This window comes from Argiope bruennichi, chromosome 4 (assembly GCF_947563725.1).
Source record: "Argiope bruennichi chromosome 4, qqArgBrue1.1, whole genome shotgun sequence".
In the NCBI taxonomy this organism is placed as follows: domain Eukaryota; kingdom Metazoa; phylum Arthropoda; class Arachnida; order Araneae; family Araneidae; genus Argiope; species Argiope bruennichi.
The window spans coordinates 123,982,848-124,006,596 of NC_079154.1; the positions used below are offsets into that span (position 1 = coordinate 123,982,848).

Consider the following 23,749-nt stretch of genomic DNA (forward strand, 5'->3'; position numbering starts at 1 on the left):
CGACGAAAGTAATTACAATCGCAATAAATAACCGTACAGTAAAATCCCTTTCCTAATAGTTCAAAACAACATATTAACAAGAATGACGATTGAATATGTATTGAGACTTCATGGTAATCAGAATAAAAGCAGTGAAATATAAATATTTTCCATGTTACGCTTTTAGAAGAACTTCTTCCATCTCAGCTGTATCAGTTTCTCTTACGCACCATACTGTATTCTTATTTTTCATCGATCAGAGCTAATCTGCGTGGTCTTTAAGAACACATAAAGAGTTGAACATGTCACCAGGCATAACTAGAATAAATTATTCACTATTTAGAATTCTAATTGTAAAAGAAGTTCAAATGTTTTTCGAGTTGCAAGCAGTTCGGCATATTTAATATTTCGCGCTTTCGGAATAATCATTCCAATATATGCCGGTGCCCATTGCTGAAAAAAAGTTCAAGTATTATCTTAACATGAAAAATTCCTGCATCCCTTCACAGAATGCTTTCCTTTCATCGGTTTTCTTTTTTGATATATCCAGTAAACAAAGATCTATGACTGCTTTCGATTTATCATCAGTGAAAACAAAAAGGAATATCTTCTTTGCATTTATCGAGAAAATTAAGCATTTTTAAGGATCTTTTTTTCAAAATTAAGCACTTTTAAGGTGCTTAAAAATGGTTTCCAAATTTAAGCACTTTTTAAGGACTTTTCATGACACTATGTACCCTGTACTCCCAGAACTTTATTTTTAAAAATTAAATGCTTTTTTTAATCAAATTTTCTTACTTTTTACACAATAAAATTCAAATGTTCTTCTGCTTCTGAGAGTCTGATGTTCAGTGAAAATAGAATAAATTAAAAAATGAAATGAAATGATTTTTTTAATGAAAAGAAATGAACCAAAAAGCAATGCAGGTCCAATCAATTCACTATGTGACCCTTGAAAACTCACTACGCATGGGGCCTGGATTTGAAGCGGAAAAGAATCGGTACTTTACTTCCTTAAAGTCTAGAAGTGCTGGAGTTGCAATCAGAACAAATTTCAAATATAACAAATATATGCAGTGAAGAAACATATGCATTATGGTAAAAAGTTGCTGAATTTGGACTTAAAATTCGATTAATAGAAATGTGTCTTTTTTTTCTAGCTAATTACTCTTGAAGTGATGTTAAGGCAATATAAATAAAGTTGAGATTTTAATATTGAAAATATTTAATTAACACAGATAGTTTTCTGTGTTACTTGAATATATTTTACAATTATTATAAATCAATTTTAGCACTAATTGAAATTAAATAAATTATTAGCCAATTATTCAATGGCTATGAATTTTTAAAATTTATATAAATTTTAATTACTGAAGGTTAAAATAAAGTTCCTTCAATTCCTAGATCAATCGCCCAATCTATGCTTTAATGTATATTAAAAATGAAAGTTCATTAATCTAGTGTCTCAAGAAAAATTCATGAGATAATAAAGCAAACAATTAATTCAATCTCATCATCCTTTATTTAACAACAAAATTTAAATACACAAATACTTCACCAAAATCATTCATCTTTTTATTCAGTTAACAATTTTTTAAAAAGCAACAACTGAAAGCAATTTGTTAACTGGATATTAAAATAAATCAATATAAAATTTACATCTAAAAAATTGAAACAATGTGAAAATAATCAATCCTAAAGCAAAAGAGACATAATTTAAGCATTTTAAACTCAAACATAAAAACAAAACAAATCCTACAACAATTGTATTGCATAACAAATAATATAGTTAAATTTTTACATCTTTCAACAAAATTTGAATTGGCTATTTACAAAAATACATTTTAAGTCCTTTCATAAAAAAAAGAAGAAAAAAAGATGTATATAAACTCTGTAAACAATTATAGAATTTATATATATCTAATAAAACTGATGGATCCATAAATTGCAAAATTTCGTAACTTTACGAGTCCAGGAAATTTACCAACAGCCACTGGGAGATATCATTGCATACCCATCAACTTTTACATCATAAAAGTATAAAATTCAACAAATGTTTTTCAAATAGTTTTTATCATATCAATAAATGAAAGACAACAATTCAAAAAAATGTCCATACTAATATTTTTACATGTTTTTGGTGAATTTCACTACAAACAAAAATATTGCAATGAAAGTTAAGTCCAACTTAATTCCATGAAATACTTTCAATTTTCTTTTCTTCTAAAAAACTTTAAAAAAACTTCTTTCTTTAATATGAATCCTTTGCCTCTTCATCATTCAAAGGAGAGATATGGGTTACATCTGATGAATTTAAAAGATACTGCTATTAAACAAAGGAATCAGTTATCATGAAGATCTAGAAAAATAAGTTTTTGTATCAGAAAAAAAAGAAACTATAAGAATCTTCCAGTGACGAACTCACTGTCGATTGGTGTCCCTGTCAGATAACCTTTCTTTCCTCTTCTCTTCCTCAACCATTTTGAGTGCAGAGTCAGGGATGTGGCCTTCATCCAAGGCCCGTGCCCACTGTGTATACTGTGGGTGGGGGGAAAAAAAAAGAAACATATTGTGATTCAACAAATAACAATGAAACTCATAGAAAATCGCTTTTCCCATGATGGCAAATATCAAAACTCTTCATTCTTTTTTTTATCATGAATTTAATTAAAAAGTAAAGTAATACAAGATTATATTCTGTTTGTTATTAATAACAACATTTACTAATTTTTAGAGTTCAGTGTCAACACACAGTACAGATGCACAGAAAGGGTTATTTTATTCTATATAATCATCAGAGACATATGACATGGCTACGCAAGTCAGAGAAAGCTGTGAAATTAAACCAAGTCACTCCATGATGAAAATCTTTTTCAGAAACTTCTATTCCTATTCTGAAAGAAGTTGTATTTAACACGCAGGTAAGAAATAAGATTATGTATGAAAACGAAATAAAAAGTACCCTATTTGATATCCCAAAAATTTGAAAGTACGCAGATTAGATATTCTTAAATGAATAAGTTATTGCCAAAAATAAATATGCTTTTCTTGTAACAATGTCTTTGAAAATGAAATATTACAATAATACATAATACCTAAAACTTTTTTTTAACACTTTTGCTCAAGAAGAAATAATTAGCAACTTCAAATTTTTCTAATCAGAAAAAAAAACTGAATTTCCTCTTATTTTCAGATATTTCTCTTAATTTTACAGTTGGGTACAAAATATGTTTAAGCAGTGGAAATATAAGATCTATTAAAATGTTGCTCCATAACAGTATTTTCTTAAAATTATTAAGTGATAAAACTGCAAAGCAAATAATTTCTCAGATTTATAACACAGATAAATTCACAACTAAAACGAAAAAATTTTGATATTGTAATACACTGGTGTAAGAAATTAAGAGAATTTACATATTTTATCGAACTGCATGAAAAGAACTGAACTGAAGGAAAAACCACTGCTTCTAGGTAAAAATGCAAGTGTTGTACATCTAATACATAAGCGTACACGTGTGTGTAGTTGGAGCCAGCAGAAAAACCGGCTTTATAAGCGCATGGAGGGTAAGACAAATTTCGTTCGCTAGCACACATCGGCGAAATTCACATCGGAACAGTAAAAAAAAATAACCACCAACGTTTAGATGATGGAATGAGGTGGCAAATTGTGGGCAGGTTAAAGGCAGGCCCAGTGTCGCGTGTAACCTATGGAAACGCTTCCAGGACAGGATAATGGATCAATCAAGAGAAAGCCTGGGCAGGGTCGTCAAAGAGCCACGGCGGCCAGAGAAGATCGCCATTTGTCCATTTTAGCGAGGCGTAACAGAGGGGCTACAGCCTCTCAGCTCTCTCGGGACCTGTATGTAGTCACAGGAACCCATGTATCAAGGATGACTTGTTCCAAGAGAATGAATGAGAGAGGATTGTTTGCCAGAAGACCAGCTGATTGCTTCCCGCTCACATCTACGAACAGGAGAGTCCGATTAGCATGGTGCAGGCAATATAGCGATTGGAGTATGAAGCAATGGGCAACCGTTCTTTTCACCAACGAGTCCCGTTTTAGCCTAAACACCGATTCTCACCGTACTTTCATATGGAGAGAGCTAGGGACCCACTACCTACCCTCCAATGTCCACAAAATCGACAGTTATGACAATGGTGGTGTAATGGTCTGAGCAGGCATCATGTTAGATGCACACCTCTCCACGTCTTTGACAGAGGCTCTGTAACTGGTGTAAAATATAGGGATAAGATCTTGGAGCCCTATGTTTGCCTTTTCCAGGGTGCAGTGGGACCCAAGTTCATATTAATGGACGATAACGCGAAGCCACATAGAGCTCTTCTGGTCAACGAATTTCTCGAGAATGAGTTCTGGAGATCATAGATCAAATATAAAAATTCTCTTAATTTCTTACAACAGTGTATAGGAATATATAGAAAATGCATATGTAATATATGGATATTGTAACTAGATTTCCACAAAAACTAGAATTTTTTTAAAAATTTGTTTGGATATAATTCAAAAGTGGCATGGAATATTACAGACTCATAAGGGAATTGAAAGTTTACTCATTTTTACAACACCACAAATGCAATTTTAAAAATACTTTAATGAATGATGATGAGATCAGATTCTCTGGACTCAATCACAATAAAAAGTATTTAGCAAAATTATTTAAAGAAAATTTTTTTCTACATATTAAATTATTATTAATATGCCTTAATTAACAATTATGAAACTTTAAGAATCAAATATTAAATATATGTTTAAAAACTTAGTTAAAATACTTAATTTTATTTATAAAATCTGATATATTATAAATGATATATCATTTTCAAATTGCCTATAATTGCATTGATTACATATTTCTTCAAAAAGATTTTATATTTCAAAAATTTCTTTGCAACTAATAATTACAACCAATAATATATTTTTACAAAATCAAAAGTTTACATAAACAAAAGTTTACATAAATATCTAATATGTTTAACATTATTGTTTTCAAAGTTGTTCAAAAAAATAATACTTAATATTTTTCTATAAATTACAGAAATTTTCAAGATCAAAAATATCACTTTATTGGGAAAAAAGTAATAATAAACCGGAAATTTAAAATCATTATTAATGGCTCTAGAGTTACAAAAAAAAGTTCCATTTGTCAAGTCGAGGTATTCAAATTATTATTATACGAGGTAGTGACAGACTGATTAGGATAGCATTTTACTTTATTTATTACGGAGAAGGCAATATATGTTAATAGGCTCTCATTAGGTGTACTGTGAAAAATAAGTCATACAATCATTATATTATATAATATTTATATTACTGGCATAATTGTAATGGTTATCAATTTAATAAAACAAACAGGACTTCTGTTATTCAGTAGTTGTGAAATGTATACAAAAATGAAAATTTTATAAACAATATTAAAGTCAGGGTATAATAATAATAATAATCAGGGTATTATAATAAAAAATCATGGTATAATAATAATAATTAGGGTATAATATATAGTAATCAGGGTATTGTAATAATCAAGGTATTGTAATAATAAAGAATACCAGTCTTACCATCTCAAGTTCCTTCCTGAGCTGCAAGACAGCCTTCTCCCTGTCCGCTACCAATTCATCCAGATATTGGTAACGGATTTTTTTCCGAGCCCTGCACTCCCGGGCACTCTGTCGACTGCGTTCCAACTTGGCCTTCATGTCGATCTTTGATGATTTCCTGCCCGGCTTGCGCCCCTTGCGACCTTCCTTGCGCTCCTCCTTGTCTCCACTCACCTAATAGAATTTCACAAGTTAGATAGGGCACTAAATTTGATATTTTTCAACTAAGTCAACAACAACTATAAAGCATAAATATCTATTTGTTTTCTGTTATACTCTGTTTCACCCTAACTTGGCAGTAGTGAATATTCTACGCATGCCGAATCACAGTCGCTGTGAGGGGAACTGGGTTACTTTAAACTATAAAGTTACTAGAAATGTAGATCGCTGGCGGAACTTTATCTCACTAATTTTTCGCCAAATAGTAAATATTTATTAACTTTATTATATTATCATTTTAAATCAGAGAATTAATTTTTTCCTTATTTTCATTATTTTGTTCAATATTATTGATACATTATTTTAATAAATCATTAAAGTTATTTCATTTCGTTTCATCGTTTCTCAAAAGAAAACCCTAAATCTTTCAATGTTCTGTAAAGCGTAGTTCGGTTAATGTTTTTAGAAAAGATATCTGTATCATCGTTCACATCTTTTAAAACTTTATCTAATGTTGGGATCTCATTTCTACGAATAAATGCATGGATTTTTCGTCAGATACAGGATAATGTAAAATCATCATATTTTAATGTAAAATCATCATTTTTACATCATTATATTTACTTTTTCATAAGATGACCTGAATGTTTACCTACTGAGCCTGATCGCTTCTTTCCAGGGGTACTTAAAGGACTGGATGCCTTTATTTCTGTTTTCATGTTGCACTTTTTGTTGATTTCACTCGTCTTGAAGGTGCGCACAGCGTATTCGGTGTAACACTTTTTCTTTTTCAGACAGTTTAGAAGTGAATAGAAATGACGAATCGAATAAATATTCACCAAACAAAATTAATAACTACTAATGTGATTAATAGTATCAAAAATATCAGCTGGTAAAAAAGCGAGAATAAAAAAGTACGAAAGATGATAATGGTTGGGAACTAAATGAAGCTGAGTTGGCGGAGACGTAAAAGAAAAGCGCGCCAAATATTTGACCTTGAAGACCGGTTCTAGCCAAAGTGGAATTCATTATGTCAATCGTTTCGTTTTATTTGTTCGCTTTATTTACAAAATACTTAACAGATAAACACTTCTAACTTGAGAATAATTTTAAATACATACTGATAAAAAAAAGATTTCTGTAATTTATGATATTATTTGATAAATTTCTGAGCATTTTAACTATTTTAAAGTCGGAATTGCTGGGGAACTCTTTCCCAATGCGGAGCGTCACATTTTCTGCCTTTTACAATACTGCCAAGTTAGGGTGAAACAGAGTATAGTACCATGGTTGCCAAAAAACATGCCTTGTCTTGTATCTATGGAACTTTGCACATTTGGTATACAAAATAAACAGAAAACCACCATAAATTCCAATTAATGGATAACAATGAAATTCGTGAAGTAATATGCCACCTCACTGCAGAACAAAAATCAATCTTTAAAATTATGTGCTACCAAACAATTGTTTCAGTAACTTAATAATACTAAGTGTAAGAAAAAATATTTTAAAACTGTGGTGAACTTTGATCATACAGTATCAGGTTTATAATGTGTTAGAAGTTTTCAAAGACAATGGGTCAACTTCATAAAATCATTCCTTAAAATTAATTTTAAAAACATTTAAATAAAAGCTGCTCAAAAATTATCCAAACAAGTTCTGTGCATATAATTACATCATTTTTATAATGTTTGACCTAAAATTAACTACTAACTAAATCTAGATCAAAAAGGTTTCATTTAAAATTAAATATGGGATCAAAACCTGATGCTAAGTTCACTACTATACTTCAAACTACAAAAATTGCAATTTATATTTTTGTAATTAATTTATGTTTTAATAGATTTTCCTTGATAATAAATTACCTCCCTTCAAGTAATTCTTAAAATTATTATAATGAAATCAAACCATTAGTAAATCAAAATATAATTACATATAAAATTACTGATTTTTTAGATTATCTTTTCTGTTTTTGTTCTCATTTTACTGGAACAAGGATATATGGCATTCATGATAGATATTAAGAAACTTAACTGTGAAATGTTACAAAAATGAAAAATTTCAATTATAAGAGCATAAGTGGAATTTTTCAGTGTTTTCTAATTTTTAAACTATTTCACTAAGAAAAAGAATACTTCAAAAAAATATTTTAATGATTTTTCAATAAAAACTAAGAACATGCACTAAGATAAACTAAAGTTTGAAACATCATTGAAATAATAAAGTTCTGTTTGATAAATAACATTTAAAATATGCAACCAATGCACCAAGAATAGTAACGTATACCAAAATGTAAAATCTCACCCTTCTCCAAATACATAAAAAGGATTACGATATTTAAAACTTTAACTGCTCATGCCTTTAAAAAAAATTATCATTTTTTCACTAACATTTGTATATTGAAACCTTACTATCAGGATATGTAGAAAAGTGCAACAAATTCTTGGAATAATAAAAAGAAAAACACAGTACATTATATTATTTTAATAGCATAAAGGCATTATATTATTTTAATAGCATAAAGCATAAAGGCATTATATTATTTTAATAGCATAAAAAAACTAATGTAATAGTACAGGATTTAAAAAGAGAAACTATTAAAATCACTTCAAGACAAAACTTTTCTAATGAATAAAAATCTAACTCTTTAAACAAAAACAAAAAAAAAGTTTCTTTTCAGAATAGCACAACATGATTACTTTCAGAAATATAACAAATTTCATTAAATATTTGTTTTTAAATAACAAAGAAAAAATGTCCAACTGAGGAGGTTTTCAAACCACTACAAAACTGACATTAAATACACTTAAAAAAATATTTTTACATTACAAGAAGAAATACGTGTTTTAAAATATTCCACATCAAAAATACAAGGAACAAAAATGTGCCATACTCAGAAACAGACATAAGAATTCTAAAGAAAAGAAATTCTTCAAAAATTTCCAAAGAGTAAGAAAATATTTAAAATTAAAAAAAAAAAAAAGCAGAGTTCTTTTTTTTTTTTTTGATAATTATTTATATTAATATAAAAATACATACAATTAAAAATAAAATGAAGAAATTTCAGAAATTGATCTACTGGAAGGAACTGTCTGACATATGCATAACAATTGCTACTCAAATGAACTGAATTCAAACATTCCAGTATATGAAATACGTTAATGAACTGAAGTAATAAATAATGAACTCAAATAATGAAAGTTGCAATTCAGATGTACTGCTAAAAAGATATATATAGAAGAAGACCAAACAAGCTCCATAGGAAAAAATAAAATAAAATTACTTCCAGAAATCAGCAGCCTAGATCAGAAAATTATATGCATTTTAACCAGTACTCAGAACATATATATTTAACGAAAATCAATAACAATCCTTAATTCTCAATGCAGAAGTTCTGAATAATTGCTTTTAAGCATCATCTTCTCAATAACAAATGAATAAAATTATAGTTACAAAATACTTTAACTTCCAAATTAATATATCATCTTTCAATTGGCCAAATCAATGAAGCAAAAACAATGAATAAAAAGATTTCTTTTCATATAGACAATGATAATAAATCTTAATCAAGACTTCTACAAAAAAATTCAGCCTAAATATTCTAAGTCAATTTCAACAACAAAATAACAAATTTTGACCTTACCTCCATAGCTATCTTATTTTTTGCATTTCTTCGAGGATATTTTGAAACATGTAATTGTTGACGATTAGTTCTTGGGGCTCGAGACATGGTGGCCTGTAACTTGAAAGATCACAAATGCCAAGGCACTTAGTCTCCAATTGGCATTTAGTCAGTGAACAAATAATTAACAGCATATTTCAACAATATAAACCTTATATAGTTGAAAATCATATTTCTGTAAAACTAAATTCCATACATATAGATACATTCTATAATGATACAGGGGTGATTGTAGTTTTCAAATATGGTCCATTTCCACAATTTTTACTTTCTCAAATCCAGAATTTCCCATTTTATAAAAAGCAGGCTTGTTATCTTACAATTTTTTCAGAACAAATATATTATTCAACTTCTATTTATTAGAAATAATGTGGCAAAGTGTTAGACAACCTTGGACCCTGGTTATCTAGATGATGTGCAATTATAAAATAAACAAAACCAAAAAAAAAAAAAAAAAGTGTTTTTTTTTTTTTTTTTTTTTCCCAAAAAAAATTTACCTTGCCACACATAATAAATATTTTAGGGAATAATTTATAAAATAATTTCATGCCTCAATATAATCCATGAATTATTTTCCTATTCCTTATCTATCTTCATTATGTTGATTGGAAGACTAAAGATTCTAAAAGAATACTCAAAATCCAAATAAAATCCATCTTCTACATAAAAGCCTCTAGCTGATCATACTCTGGCAAAGAAAAATATTAATGTAATAGTGTCCAGAACTTGAAAACACTCTCTCCTAAAAAGCAAGCAAAATTTAACTATTATTATTTTTTTTAAATAGGAAAACTATAAAGGTAATTAAATTTGTGAAATTATTAATAAAAAAATTATAGAGCATGTTTTACTAATGAAACTGTGGCAGGACTCAAAATTACAAACCACCCTCTCTCCAAAAAGCAAATTAAAATTAATACTTCTTAAAACAAGAGATACTATAAAGGTAAGTATTTAAGTGAAGCAATATAATAATAACTTTAAAAAATTTAAGTCTTTGAAAGGTTATACTGAATGCTTTATTAATAAAATTGCTTCAAAATATGTCAAAGCATGTTTATATATGTAATAAATGGTTATTCTGAATAATTTCAAAATATATGGTATCTTACATTTTTTAAATGGGGTCGCAATCACCCCTGACCGGTTGAAATCTACTTTTTGGTACAGTTATATCGCATTATCTTTTGTTAAACAAAGCATTTCATAAACAATACGATACTTCAAAAAAACCAAATTAATAGGATATGTTAGTTGCATTAATAAGCAATGTTACTCATATCATCAGCAATAATTAGATCGTTACTGATCATAACCAAAAAGTAGAATTCGAATCCACCGACTATGCACAGGAATTGTTTTTTTAATCCTCTGACATTCAAAAGTTCATTAAATATTTAATGCTACAAAACCCACAACAGCCAAACTGAAATAATAAAGAAACTCCTCTATTAAATTAATAAAGAGCCATTTATATAATTGGATATATCGAATGGAATCCATTTGAAGGAAATAAGAAAATAAAGAAGAAATAAAATAAGAAAATAATACAAGAAATAATCCTTACACAACTGTTATTCTAAAAAAAAAAACAGAAAATTTCCCTCAACGTGACATACCTGTTAACGTATATGTTTAAAGATGCAGCTGTCAGAGGATTAAATGGACAATAGAATCAACTCAATTAATTTATCTTTGAACAAATGTTTCTTTACAGACTGTTACAAGTTATCTAATCTAAGCAAAAACTTTAATGATATAAAAATTTATAACTAAAATTACATTACTTCCAAAATCTTTTTCATATGCAATAGATAACTGAAAGAATGGTGAAACTTCCAAAGTCATACTTATTTGATAATCAATAAAATGCATGAATAATAAGATTCTGGAAAAGGATTAAACAATCTTATAATAGAAAATATAAGCTTGATTACTTTGCTATTTTTATTTTACATCAATTATTTCGGATAGAAATAAATTAATATCCCAGATATAATGACGTAGTTCAGGATACTATGTTTTATCTTATGCATAATTTAATGCAATTAATTATTTACTGAGATTATTTATAACATTATAATATATACTCAGATGTATCATAGGTAAATTTATTTATATAATTAAAACTTTTTAGTATCATTTGAACATTTATATGAAGTCATTAAAAAGGCATAAAATCACCCTGCCCAACAGAGGAGAGAACAGCCACTGACAGAGGAGAGAAGACCTTTGAACATGAATGACTACAATTTCAATAAGGTGACAGAACAACTTTAAAATTTGATCTTGAATAAGTGCACAATCTAATTCCAAAAACAGCTACATTTATAGCCACTGATGATAAGCTTTAACACATACAGATATACTTTTCTTCCTAATGAAGAGTTTTTGGTGAAAGAGGAAATATCTATCAATTTTACAATATAAGCTTGTTTTTTTTTATTGTTTTCTTTTTTATGTTTTATTATACAGAACTTCAAAGTTTTCAGTTTTTAAACAGGTATGAAATCTTAGGGTCAAAAGAAGTGGCATGTGCAGATATCGTGGCAATCTTTTCATAAAGCAACCAAACTAATTTAGAGAGTTGTTTCAAGCAATAGACTGTATAAAAATATTAATATTTATATAAATATGTGAATGGAATAATGATGGATCTTAATAATTCACATTACATTGTCATAATGGCCTAATTATTTCTTTAAAAACATGAGGAAAAGAATAATAACTAAATATAAATATGCTAAAAAAAATTTTTTTTAATCTTTTTTTTTTTTACTCAAAAATAATGCTAAAAATCTTATACAAAAAACAGTGGAAACAAGCCAACAACGTCCAATAATTATTAACAGACCTTAAAAAAAATTGTTTTTCCAATTAAATATTAAATTCTTCATTGTGTAAACCAAATCTATCCAATTCTAACAAAAGTGTCTTAGAAAAATACAATTAATTAATTTTCAGAAAACTTTTAATAATTTTTAACTGAAATACGTTCTAATAATCAATACATTACAAAACATTCGAATCATTGTTCAGTCCCCAATGATTACATAAATCATATTTAATGCATGCAGGAACATAAAATTCCTTCAACACCTAAAGAAATATGCGAAAATTTAAAAACAATTTATAAAAAAATTCTTACTCAAAACCACCGGTCTTTTCGCTCACGCCAAAACCGAATCACGACAAACTCAACTACGCATTTCTGGGTAGAGGACGCTCTGTGTCTTACTCATCTCCCCCCCGCTCAAAATGGAATAGACGCAAACTAAGTTTGGTTTTGTTTGGCAAGTTTCATTACATGAGCGGGGAGGGGTTTAATGTTTAAAAGATAAAACATTTCACACATTAAATACATTTCTTTATTACATTTTAATAATCATCTACACTTTATAATTTAACTTAGTAAAAAGATCGTATTAATTTTAAAAGTTTAGGAATTATAAATAAAATAATGTGAATTGTATTAAATCGATTATTTTAAAGGTTAAATTTTTATTCTGATAAAATTGTTATACTATAAATGAAAATTATAATATCTCACTGAAACAAACAGAGAAAAAAAACTGCTATGTTTTCTTTTATTAGTTTGATATCTTTCTACAAAATGGCAACAGTCACGGAGATACTACGTCGAATTACAAACGTTAACTGTGGGATCAGTTAACTTTTTGTATTAACAGTTTGTTTCAGGAACTTCCAGCTAAAAAATGTTTCACTCGGATAAATCTACAAGCAGTCGCCAATATGATGAATCCACCATTCGGTTGATTCAACAAGATATCGTCAAATCCGACTTGCAAGTGAAAGCTCTAGTGCAAGATATCCGAGAATGTAAAGGACCGGTAGAGATTCTCAATACTCTGAACATGCAAGTATCGGAGGGCATGAAATCCATGAAACAGGCTATCGAGGAACTCGAACTTTTGGCTCGTGAACAAGACAAGGACAGTGATAAACACAATTTGCTTAAAGATGTAGAGAAATATCAAAAACAATATGCATCTAATCAATTTGCTTTGAGGAAAGCTAATTTGGCTACTCAAGCTCTACTTGACAAGCAAACCAAGGAAGAATTATTTGAGAGGAGTACTACGGCACCTCGCAAGCGTGTCAGAGCAGATAAGGAAAGTTTATCCAAACAGTCATCCAGCATTACTGACAACCTGTTATCAATTAAAAACATGATGGCTACACAAGTAAAGCAAAGCGAGGAGTCTCTGCATACCCTCATAAGCTCCTCTGGAGTGGTCACTGATACACGAGAGGAATTCAAAACAATGGGAAGCATCATTCATCAGTCAAAAACATTATTGCAAAAATATGGAAGACGAGAAGTGACAGACAAAGTACTTATTGTTCTTGCTGTGATATTCTTTCTTACTTGTGTATTTTATATTGTACAAAAAAGGCTCTTTTAAACAAATATTTTGAAATATGGATTATTTAAAAAGGTTTTAATACATTCCTAATCAAGCACATTTGAACAATGAAAGACCTTGTGAACTATTTATTTGCTGCTGAATTTTTATTTTATTGAATGAGACTGCTTGCTTTAAAACATATAATTTATTAGAAAAGTTTATAAACATATAATTTAATGCAATTTCTTCAAAAATTGCAATAAACGGCGATTTTTTATTTCCATTTCAGATCATTCTAAATAATAAGGTGAAGGCTATAATGTATGCTCTATTTGTAAAAAGCTATTTCATCTTATATTAATGCCTTTACTTCAACGAGATTACCGACAAGCTTTGAAAAATATATCTGCATACTATTAGAACCAAGTGGTTTGGGGTTGTAAATAAATCTATTTAATGATTTAAATTGAAATTGTTGAATTCCAATTCAGAAGCATACAGTTTAAAAAATTACCCAATAAGATATTAATAAAATACTCTATTTTTTACAGTATGAACATCTCGCTTATATCATGATCTAAATCGGTAAGATATTTTCTGAATGTCCGGTAATTTATAAAATAATTATTTATTCACATGTGCAATTAATTTACTTCAATTATTATGAAGAGCTGCACGATTTAATGAATAAATTACAAAATTTTTATTTATATTTCAAAATAATTTTATATCTAATTTATTATTACAAACCATGATTGAATGAGTTTCATGGATTTTTAACATATTTATTCTATTATGACTTATGATTTCAACTAAAAATACAAATTATTAATTAGAGTGAAAAAAATTTTACAATTAGTTTAAAGATAAGGCTTCATGATGTTGAAAGAAATTCTTTTAAAATTTATAAAGAGCCCAAGACATAAATTCAAAATAAGTAAAATTGTTATCAGATTATTTTTTGTTATTTCTTTATCAAAGATCCCAACATTCATATTTGAAATTTCTTGTCTTTTGTGTCCTACTAAAAGCGAAATACGGATCTAGCAATTAATTACATTACAAATTGATTTTGACAATCTTCTTCCAGGTAATATGAAATATATTTTTTAAATTTTTTTTCACTTGTTATAAATACTATTTTGAAAATAAGTATTTTACCAAGTCATTTAATTAACCAAGCAGCTCATAAAATGACAATATATATTATTAAAATTGAATTTAATATATTTATGATCATTCTTTTAAAATATTCATTTTCAGTTATAGTTAACTTAGTACCAGAAATAGTATTACATGTTTGTATTCAATAGCTTCTCATTAAGAATATTCTACATTTATATGCTCCATATCTTAGAATCCGTTATAAGTGATTTTCATTACATAAAGCATTTTTAAGAAAATCCATTTGATCAAGAATATAATATACAAATTAATTTGAAAGTATAATTTTCGATTTACACTAACATTTTACATTAAGAATTTTTAATGGAATAAAGAATAGGCATATTGGTGTGGATTTTGTTTCACTACACTGTATCTGTTCATGTTAATCCCTTTAATTAATGTCAAGACTCCATTTTGCGTGCCAATTTAAACACATTTTTCATCAATCGATAATATATGGTACATTAATAGATATCTTTAATTTTTTTCGGTATCAAAAAGTTATAACAAGTAAAGATTAATATTCATTTAAATTTATGGAATAAATTGAAATTCATTTCAACAAACCTAAACTGCAAATGCTGATTTAAAACATGGAAAATTACAAAATATTACTAGTTTTTTTTAATATTTTAGAATGAAAAAACATTCTTCTTCAGAAATATATTCATACAATTTATACAAGATAAAACAAAATTTGTTTCAATTAATTAAAAAATAGCCTTTCTGATACATCTTTTTAATTGCATTTTTTTAAAAAAACTGTGATACATGTATTTGACTGTAAATACTAAAACTGTTTTTTTTTAAGTTGTTTTCTTTTTCATTCTTTTATGTATGCTATATATGTTATTAATTTATAAAGCTTTGTTTTTGCTTTAAATACGAAAATAAAGGAATTTTTGTAATGAAATTGCCATATTTCTTGTACACCCTAATAATTAACTTATCAAAATATTAAAATTATCATTTAAGTTCTTATTCTTCTGTATGGAAATGATACATTTTCACAAAAGAACTAGAAATTTTTATAACTAAAAAATAATTTTTTAAATTTTAACGGGTGCATTTTTTTAATAATACAGACAAAAACAAATGGAAAACGCTTAATTTGTTTAAATATATTCATTCTAATAACAATAATCTGATCTTAGTAGTTTCCGAAGAGTCATAGTAAGTCTCCATCTTTGATTTTTAATTCCACAAATAACGACAAACAGAATAAAAATTAGAAACATAAATAGTTATTAAACAGAAAACTAATGCGATATTGGCATTTCTTGACAAAAATTCGGAAAAAATCTTCCAGGAAACTAACATTCATGTTCGAAAAACTCGATTAGGCTTACCTTTACATCAAAACAAAATCACATGACCATCCATACAGAAGTACTAATTGAGAAAAATAATCACAAAAAGGAGGATTTAGACACTTACTTTGTCATTCGCCCCATACTCGCGATGTTTCTTTTCCATTGATTGCATTGTAAATTAACCACAATTGTAAGAGAGCGTTATGTCCGTATTTAACAACATACCAGCGTGTGATTGTTTACCTCTGCAAAACTGCCATAAAAATTGGCAGGATGACGCAACTCATGATGTCATCATCTATGATTTGTGCTGTGAATATTTTTCTAATTGTTTTCAAGAAATATTTCATTTATTTTTTTATAAATAAATTGAAATTTAAGCTAAAATAAATATTACATTTAAATAATTATACATTCATACGATTAGTTTATGCGGCGCTATTATTTTGCTGCGATTCTGTGCTACAAACATATTACGTTACGGACAGAATGTTCTCGTCTTTTCATTGCATCCTTAGCTTCCAATCAAAACTGCTTTTAATGTTGAAAGCAATTTTTCCCCATAGGAGTAATTTTAAGGGATTTATTCATACATTATAAGCTCGATTCGAATTTATAATGCAAAAATAACTACGCATAATAGACTTTTATATCAGGAATTTATTGTTTTAATAAAAGAAAGATTTTTAAAATTGCGAATGAATTAAACTTTCGTACTTTGAATAGGATTTTTTTTTTTTTTTTAGATTTAGTTATCCTTCTATGATTGTTAATTCCGAAAAAATCATATATCATTTTTTATTCGTGAAATTTTTTAGGCCTGATGATGGAGATTTTTTTCAATTTAAAAATAATCTTTTATTGCAAGAAGGATTAGGTCCAGCCTTTAACTGTTACTGCTTGTTGATCTTGATACGTCGTGTGTCAATTGATCACAATTTTGACACGTACTTTGCATTTATTTGAAAGCTTTATTGTTCATTTATGAACTAATCCCTACTTGGTAATTCAAACTAAAAGAATTAAATTCGCTATTATGTGCCGAAATTTCAGATAAACATTTCTTGAATTAATTCAGATAAATCAGAATCTGTGATCTTCATCCCAAATTAACATGGATATGTTATATCATAGAACTAGTGCCTTGTTGGAGGAAGTCCATCGTCATTTCGTACGCTTAGAGCGCAGTCCGCCTGAAAAAGCCCCTCTGGTTGAACAAGAGATCCAATCTTTTTTGGATTCGATAAATGACAATTGTTCTAAATTGGATATCTTAGTCAATAAAGAGATCCCTAGTCGTCGTGTTGCTGCTAGAGTTCAAGTGGACCAGCTGAAGTACGACTGTCGTCATTATCAGACATCTCTCCAGAATGCAATACATCGCAGAATGTTACGAGAGCAAGAAATGAGAGAACGAGAAGAGTTGCTAAGTAAAAAATTCTCCACTAATGAAGAGAATACTACCATCATGATTGACCACTCTTTGCAACATAATACTAGTCTCCAGAATGCAAATAGAGGAATGGATGATTTGCTGGGATCTGGAAATAGTATTTTGACCAATTTGCGAGAACAGAGAGTGACCTTAAAAGGTGCTCACAAAAAGATATTGGACATAGCTAACACTTTAGGATTATCCAACACGGTTATGAGGCTTATAGAGAAACGTACCTATCAAGACAAATACGTCTTGTTCGGTGGGATGTTTGTCACCTGCGTGATTATGTTTTTGGTAGTTAAGTACCTGACTTGAGTTGCAGTGCATTTAGGAATTTAAATTTGATCTTTTATGTACAAAATATTCCAAAATATATACGTATATTAATAAATGTACTGTACTTGTTTCTGATTACTCTATTTTGCTCTCTTTAAAACTCATAATTGAGAAATGTTATTGCTAGTATTTTCATCCATAATACTAGCAATTGTTTAATTAATGCTGTTTAATTAATGCTCACAAATTATTGTAAAGATGAATTATTATCAAAAAAAAAAAGCTGAGGCTGAGATATTTAAGAAATTTTACTCTGTTAATGTGCAAAAGAATTTAGGCATTACAATTAATAAATTCTTTTATAAAGGTGACAAGTTGAAGTTTGAAAATGATATTCAGCTGTTTAATTTTTGAAATTTTGATTCAATTAATTCTCTTTGTATTTTAAAAACTTGTGTAATGTCAATTTGGATACATCAAGTTTTCAATTATGTGTTTCTGTAAGCCAGAAAAAAAACAAGGGAGCAGCTTGTTTGAATGAGATAATTATTCTGATAGAAGTACAAAAAATTACTATTTACAAGAAATTTCATGCAAGGATGCAAAACAAATATTTACTTATAGTATCAAGTATCATTAGATTTGTAAAATACACATCTTTCTGAAATTTTCTTTAAATTATATACATTATTCATGGTTAGTTATATTGACAAATTAATATCATAGATAATATAAAATATTTTAATAACTTGTAGTAACTTGATATTGTGTTGACTAAAAAAAAATGTTTTCTGATTGGGTGCAAAATGCATTTTACATTTTTAGTTTACGAAAAAAATTTTTAAAGTTTTGTTTAAAGGAATTTTACCTTTGATAATTATTTTAGAGATAATTTATTGAAGAGTCAAGCAGCTTAGTGAATGAATTTTTTTATTATATTTCGTAAGCCATGATTTTATTAACAGTTCATTTCAAATACTTGAGTTCCAGAATAAAGTGAAAAATCCATTATTTACATTAAAATGTCTTGCAAAATTATAAAACATTTGTTAGCAAATGGAGCATAAACATCTACACATAAGAAAAAAAATTTTGAGGTATCAGAAAAGTAAGTAACTGCATAAAGCAAAGCAGAGAAATGCATATTAAGATTTAACAATTTCAGAATATTATATTTGTGTTTAGTTTGCTAAATTGTTTGAAAATATATGTTTATATGTCTGAAATACGATCTCATACCTCTGTTCCTGTAACCATTTAAGATACTGAATGGAATGGGCGTAGAAACATCTTTATTAAGGATTTTACAGATATGTTTATTACATTCTTAAGGAATTACAAATTAAAAAGAAATTACACAAATATGAGAACAAATGCTAATACCACATAAAAATATGAAAATATTTACATTGAAAATAAAGGATTAAAAAAAATATTACTTTAATCATTAAATTAAAGAATAAATTATTATAAAGAACACAATAACTATAGAAATACTTAAACATAATTGAGGGGAAATATATTTTGGATTAAGAAAGAAAGAATGAAGACACAAAACTATTAAAAAAAATATATTGAGCTGTTCAATCTTACTTTTGCTATTTTTTAGCAGATAGCTGTAACAATAAGTACTATTCGAAATGAGTTATCAAAAATGTTACATGGTAGTTTTTGACGTTTGTCAACATAATGACGACCACTATATTGAATTTGTATCTGCATCATAATTTTACTCTCAATTAAGATATCAATTTTCAATTCAAACTTTTCTCGTTTATGGGAAGATTTGATATTTTTGCTTCCTTTTGAAGAAAGCTGTGGCTGGGGTGCATCAAATGCTCTCAATTACTTACAATGAGTCTTCTCTTTGGGAAAAAAACATATTGTGAGTGGTTTCTGAGCATTCATAGTGCCAAGGATATTCTCTGCATTTGGTGGGTCCAGCTCAGTGTGATACATTATGAAGTGTTGAATGCAATTAACATGTTGGGAGCATTGAAAGAAAAATATGACAAAGTTATCCTCTAGCATGACAATAGTTATTCATGCATCTTATCACTGGTCAAAGCTTACTTGGAAATGCTAAAATGGGAGGTCATGCCTCATCTGCCAAACACTCCAGGTATTACTTACTCCTTCTGACTATTCTTTGTTTCAATTGATGACACACTATCTAGCTAACCAGCATTTCCATTTCTTCTTAAAAAAATCCAAAAATTTATCGATTCGTGGATTGCTTCAAAAGGCACATTTTTTCGAAATAGTATCCAATAATTGCCAAATAGTTGGGGAAAAGTAGTAGCTAGTGAACTTGAGTCTTGAACTAGCACTTTGAATCATAAATCAGTAATCGCTTTTCTTTTTTTAAGCCATAAATTTTAGGAAAAAATGGTGGAAGCGAAGTTACACACCTAATATGTATATATACAAACACACACACACACAAAAAAAAAATATGTACTCAAAATCAAAATGCTCAAATGCATGCAAAAATTTGTCATTCAGAAAAATATCAAATGAAAAAATGTTTTCATCTCTGACTAAAGTCTGTATGAATTAATAAAGACTCTTGAGTTTTTGGAAATGTTAAATCAAAAATATCAGTTCATCTGATCTAATGATATTTTAGTTGTAAAAATTTATTTTTTAAAGAAAATTAAGGATTAAAATTTAGTAAAGAACAAAAGATTATTGAAAAAGTATTTTGCTTTAAAGAATGGAATTAACTGTTTTACAGATTCTTTGCATGGACAGGTAATGGATGTAACTCTCTTTACCCATTCCTGAATTAAATTAGGAATTATCTTGTATGTCAGGAATTAATGAGGATGCACTCTGTGATGCAATGAAAAGCAGTTCCCGTCTCTCCACATGTGCAGTAGTTATTTGCAAGCTCAAATCTTTTGAAATAAGTAGCAAATGAACAATGTTCCGTAAAGAAAGCATCTTCCCTTAGCCAGTTAGCTGGATGAAGATTGAAGTTTGAGAGTTTTAAACTTTTCCTTGCTTGTCCCATCACCATTTCAATTTATTGAGCATGATTTTTGAAAAAAATGTCTTAAGAAGCTTAACACTAAGTTAAGTCTGCCCATGCTGTTTTTGCTAACCGATCAAATTTCTCTTTTCCAGAATTTCTTCTAAGTGATATGTATATTTGGGTAATCTAACAAGCTATGAAAAAAATTCTCACTATTGGACTTCAGGATGAAATGCATACCTTATTGTTGAGTTGAATTATTGATACTTTATTGTTGTTTTGAGTTGCATAGTTTATTGTCTTTAACAATTTTTATATTAAACTTTTTTCTCTTTTTAAATAGAAAGACATGTAAGATATATTATTTCTGAACATTATAAAACATGGGGGAAGGGACTAAATATTACATACACACACATATATATATGTAGTATTAGCCCCTATACTGCTCTCTCTCTCCCTCGTCTGCAGATGTGTGTTGCGACTAGACGAGGAAGCATGCAAGCGAGGCAAAAGGCAGGAAGCAGACGCTTGGTGCGGGAAAGTGCGAGACGTCAAAGTTGAAGGATAATAGACATTCCATGTCCACATAAAAGGCAACCAGCCCTGTTCGTGTAGTCCTGTGTCCATCCATTAAAATGTAAGAAAGACAACATGTAGTCTTCTTTTGATTGAGAACACCCCACGAAACACGACCCTACATATATCCACTTATGACCACCATCTACTTCACCTAAAATATTGGTTGGTTTTAACTTCACTTGAGATCTCTCATACATAATTTGATGTACTCAACAAAGTATTTGTTATTTATATGTTTTGTTTATAGTGTCCGTAATCTCTATATATTACAATTGCAGGCAACATCTTATAATTTATCGCATGCTTTCTAAAATGATCGCTTTTCAATTTCTCGTATATGTTTGTACATTTTATTTAGGATTAAAATTATGCAGAACATTTCATTTGTGTATCATATGAGAACATCTTACCCAATATAATGCGGCTTATAGCTTAATTATAAAGATATTAAAAGACACACACACAAAAAAAAATTGACAACATAGCCATGACATTAAATAAGGAAAAAAATCTTCATTTTATTGCTTAAAAAAACAGAAAAATATGTATGAAATATTTTTTTAATGCCTAAGGAAAAAATGACTCATTTGAATTGATGCCATTAAATATATATATAATATAATAAGGTATTATAAAAATATTTTTTTTTATGTTCATAATATTTCTGAAAATTATCAGCAAAAAATGTCAACATTTTGCTTGGTTTTTAATTGATTAAAATTCTTACAAAATCATTCCAATGCACTTCTTCAAATTTTATTGCTCTTGCTCCATCAGTCTGCCTTGAACCATGCTAATACACAAACTTTCTCCTTTATTATTAATAGAGATACATAGTTATACATATAGGATGTTTTTTTTTTTATTTTCAATTTCTCATGTGTTGACATCCTATTCATTCATATTTCCTTTTGTATTTCTGTATCCTAGATACCCTTATTCGCATATACAATGTCTAGTTTTATTTACTTGCACAATAAGATATTTAATATATTACATTATTTTTTTAATTACTGTTTCATATACTGCAACAAGCTTTCTCATCAAAATAATTTAAGCTTAAACTTTATCATTTGCTCACCATCTTCATTATGAATTAAAATTCTAGCAAGCAAAAATCAAAATTGCCAAAAGTTATAATATGCTACAGTGACAGAAACTTGGTCTCATGGCTCAGACTGATTATAGATTACTGCTAAAATGAGACTAGTATACATTAAGTCTAGTTGATAAAGTTCCTAGTCACTAATTTACTATTTAATTTGGAGAAGGGATACCATTTTCATTGTTAATTCAAAATTATGAGATCAATCCCAAAATTCACATTTTTAAAGAAAATTATACAAATTTGTATTTAATGTAATAAATATACATGTACTTTTTAAAATTATTATTTCATTCAAGTTAAATAAAAGCATAATCCAATATCAAGATATTTACTGAATTATGGATGTTAAGGAATTTAATATTAAAATTAGTATTATTATAATAATATGAAATGCAAATTCCTATCTGAGCATGAAAGAGTCTGTATTTTCTCTTTTTTTAAATAATTCCTAAATAAAAATTTAAAAATACCATTTGTTTGATATGATTTGTTAAAAAAAATAAATGGTTTATAAAATCATGTTCGAGATAATCTTTAAAATTTTGATTGCCAAATTTATATATACAAGTCTTGAAATGTAATTTCGGGTTTTATCAAAATTTTCCAGTTAAATTATCTAATATTTTAACTAAGAAAATATTTTTTAAAGTTTGAAAAATTAATTTTTAGGTGTATCTATTTCTATTTATTACACTAACCTGCATACATTTTGGTTCTAGGAACATTTAAACTGATTTTATATATTGAAAACAAATGACATAGTGCCATTTAAGTTAATTTTAGCTTAAGATGCAGATACAAAAATTTAATAATAATAATAATAAATTTTAAAAAAACACCTTAAAATAAATTATGCAAAAGAATTGTGCTTGAAAGAAATTAACGCTCCTGTAAATTTATAATAAATTAATTAAAAATGAGAAGAAATATAAAACTTTAAAAAAATTGTTTCTATTTGTTTTATGATTTGACATTCTTGAATGAACTCCATTTATGAAGTTTCTTCACAGATTCCAACAGTAACATGACAATATATGAGTTTCCTATCTAACCTGTTATTGGTCTTCTGTTGGCTGATTAAATTGTGC

At 28.0% G+C, this 23,749-nt stretch overlaps 3 protein-coding genes across 4 annotated transcripts; 2 read left to right on the plus strand and 1 right to left on the minus strand.

Moving 5' to 3' along the window:
* Positions 1–1,482: 1,482 nt before the first annotated feature.
* LOC129965426 (REPTOR-binding partner-like) lies at positions 1,483–16,563 on the minus strand. Of its 2 annotated transcripts, none has more exons than XM_056079286.1 (4): positions 16,405–16,563; positions 5,551–5,763; positions 2,405–2,517; positions 1,483–2,283 (listed from the first exon to the last, which is right to left on the minus strand). In XM_056079286.1, the coding sequence occupies exons 1-4, from the start codon at positions 16,450–16,452 to the stop codon at positions 2,256–2,258; spliced, it is 402 nt and encodes a 133-aa protein (XP_055935261.1). In that variant the 5' UTR covers positions 16,453–16,563; the 3' UTR covers positions 1,483–2,255. The 2 variants fall into 2 exon arrangements, with proteins under 2 accessions (XP_055935261.1, XP_055935260.1); XM_056079285.1 differs by lacking the exon at positions 16,405–16,563 and adding an exon at positions 9,392–9,547.
* On the plus strand, positions 13,057–14,983 carry LOC129965425 (vesicle transport protein SEC20-like). Its single transcript, XM_056079284.1, has one exon. The coding sequence runs from the start codon at positions 13,147–13,149 to the stop codon at positions 13,855–13,857; it is 711 nt and encodes a 236-aa protein (XP_055935259.1). The 5' UTR covers positions 13,057–13,146; the 3' UTR covers positions 13,858–14,983.
* A 602-nt stretch (positions 16,564–17,165) lies between the features above and the next one.
* LOC129965993 (Golgi SNAP receptor complex member 2-like) lies at positions 17,166–18,124 on the plus strand. The gene has a single exon (XM_056080322.1). The coding sequence runs from the start codon at positions 17,395–17,397 to the stop codon at positions 18,031–18,033; it is 639 nt and encodes a 212-aa protein (XP_055936297.1). The 5' UTR covers positions 17,166–17,394; the 3' UTR covers positions 18,034–18,124.
* Positions 18,125–23,749: the final 5,625 nt, after the last annotated feature.

Excerpts from the sequence above, each read along its gene's own strand:
- LOC129965426 (XM_056079285.1), bottom strand. The coding sequence starts at position 9,478 with ATGTCTCGAGCCCCAAGAACTAATCGTCAACAATTACATGTTTCAAAA. Across the intron at positions 2,518-5,550 it reads TCAGGAAGGAACTTGAGATG|TATACACAGTGGGCACGGGC; the intron begins GTAAGACTGGTA and ends CCCCACCCACAG. Across the intron at positions 2,284-2,404 it reads GACAGGGACACCAATCGACA|ATGTAACCCATATCTCTCCT; the intron begins GTGAGTTCGTCA and ends TAAATTCATCAG.
- LOC129965425 (XM_056079284.1), top strand. The coding sequence starts at position 13,147 with ATGTTTCACTCGGATAAATCTACAAGCAGTCGCCAATATGATGAATCC.
- LOC129965993 (XM_056080322.1), top strand. The coding sequence starts at position 17,395 with ATGGATATGTTATATCATAGAACTAGTGCCTTGTTGGAGGAAGTCCAT.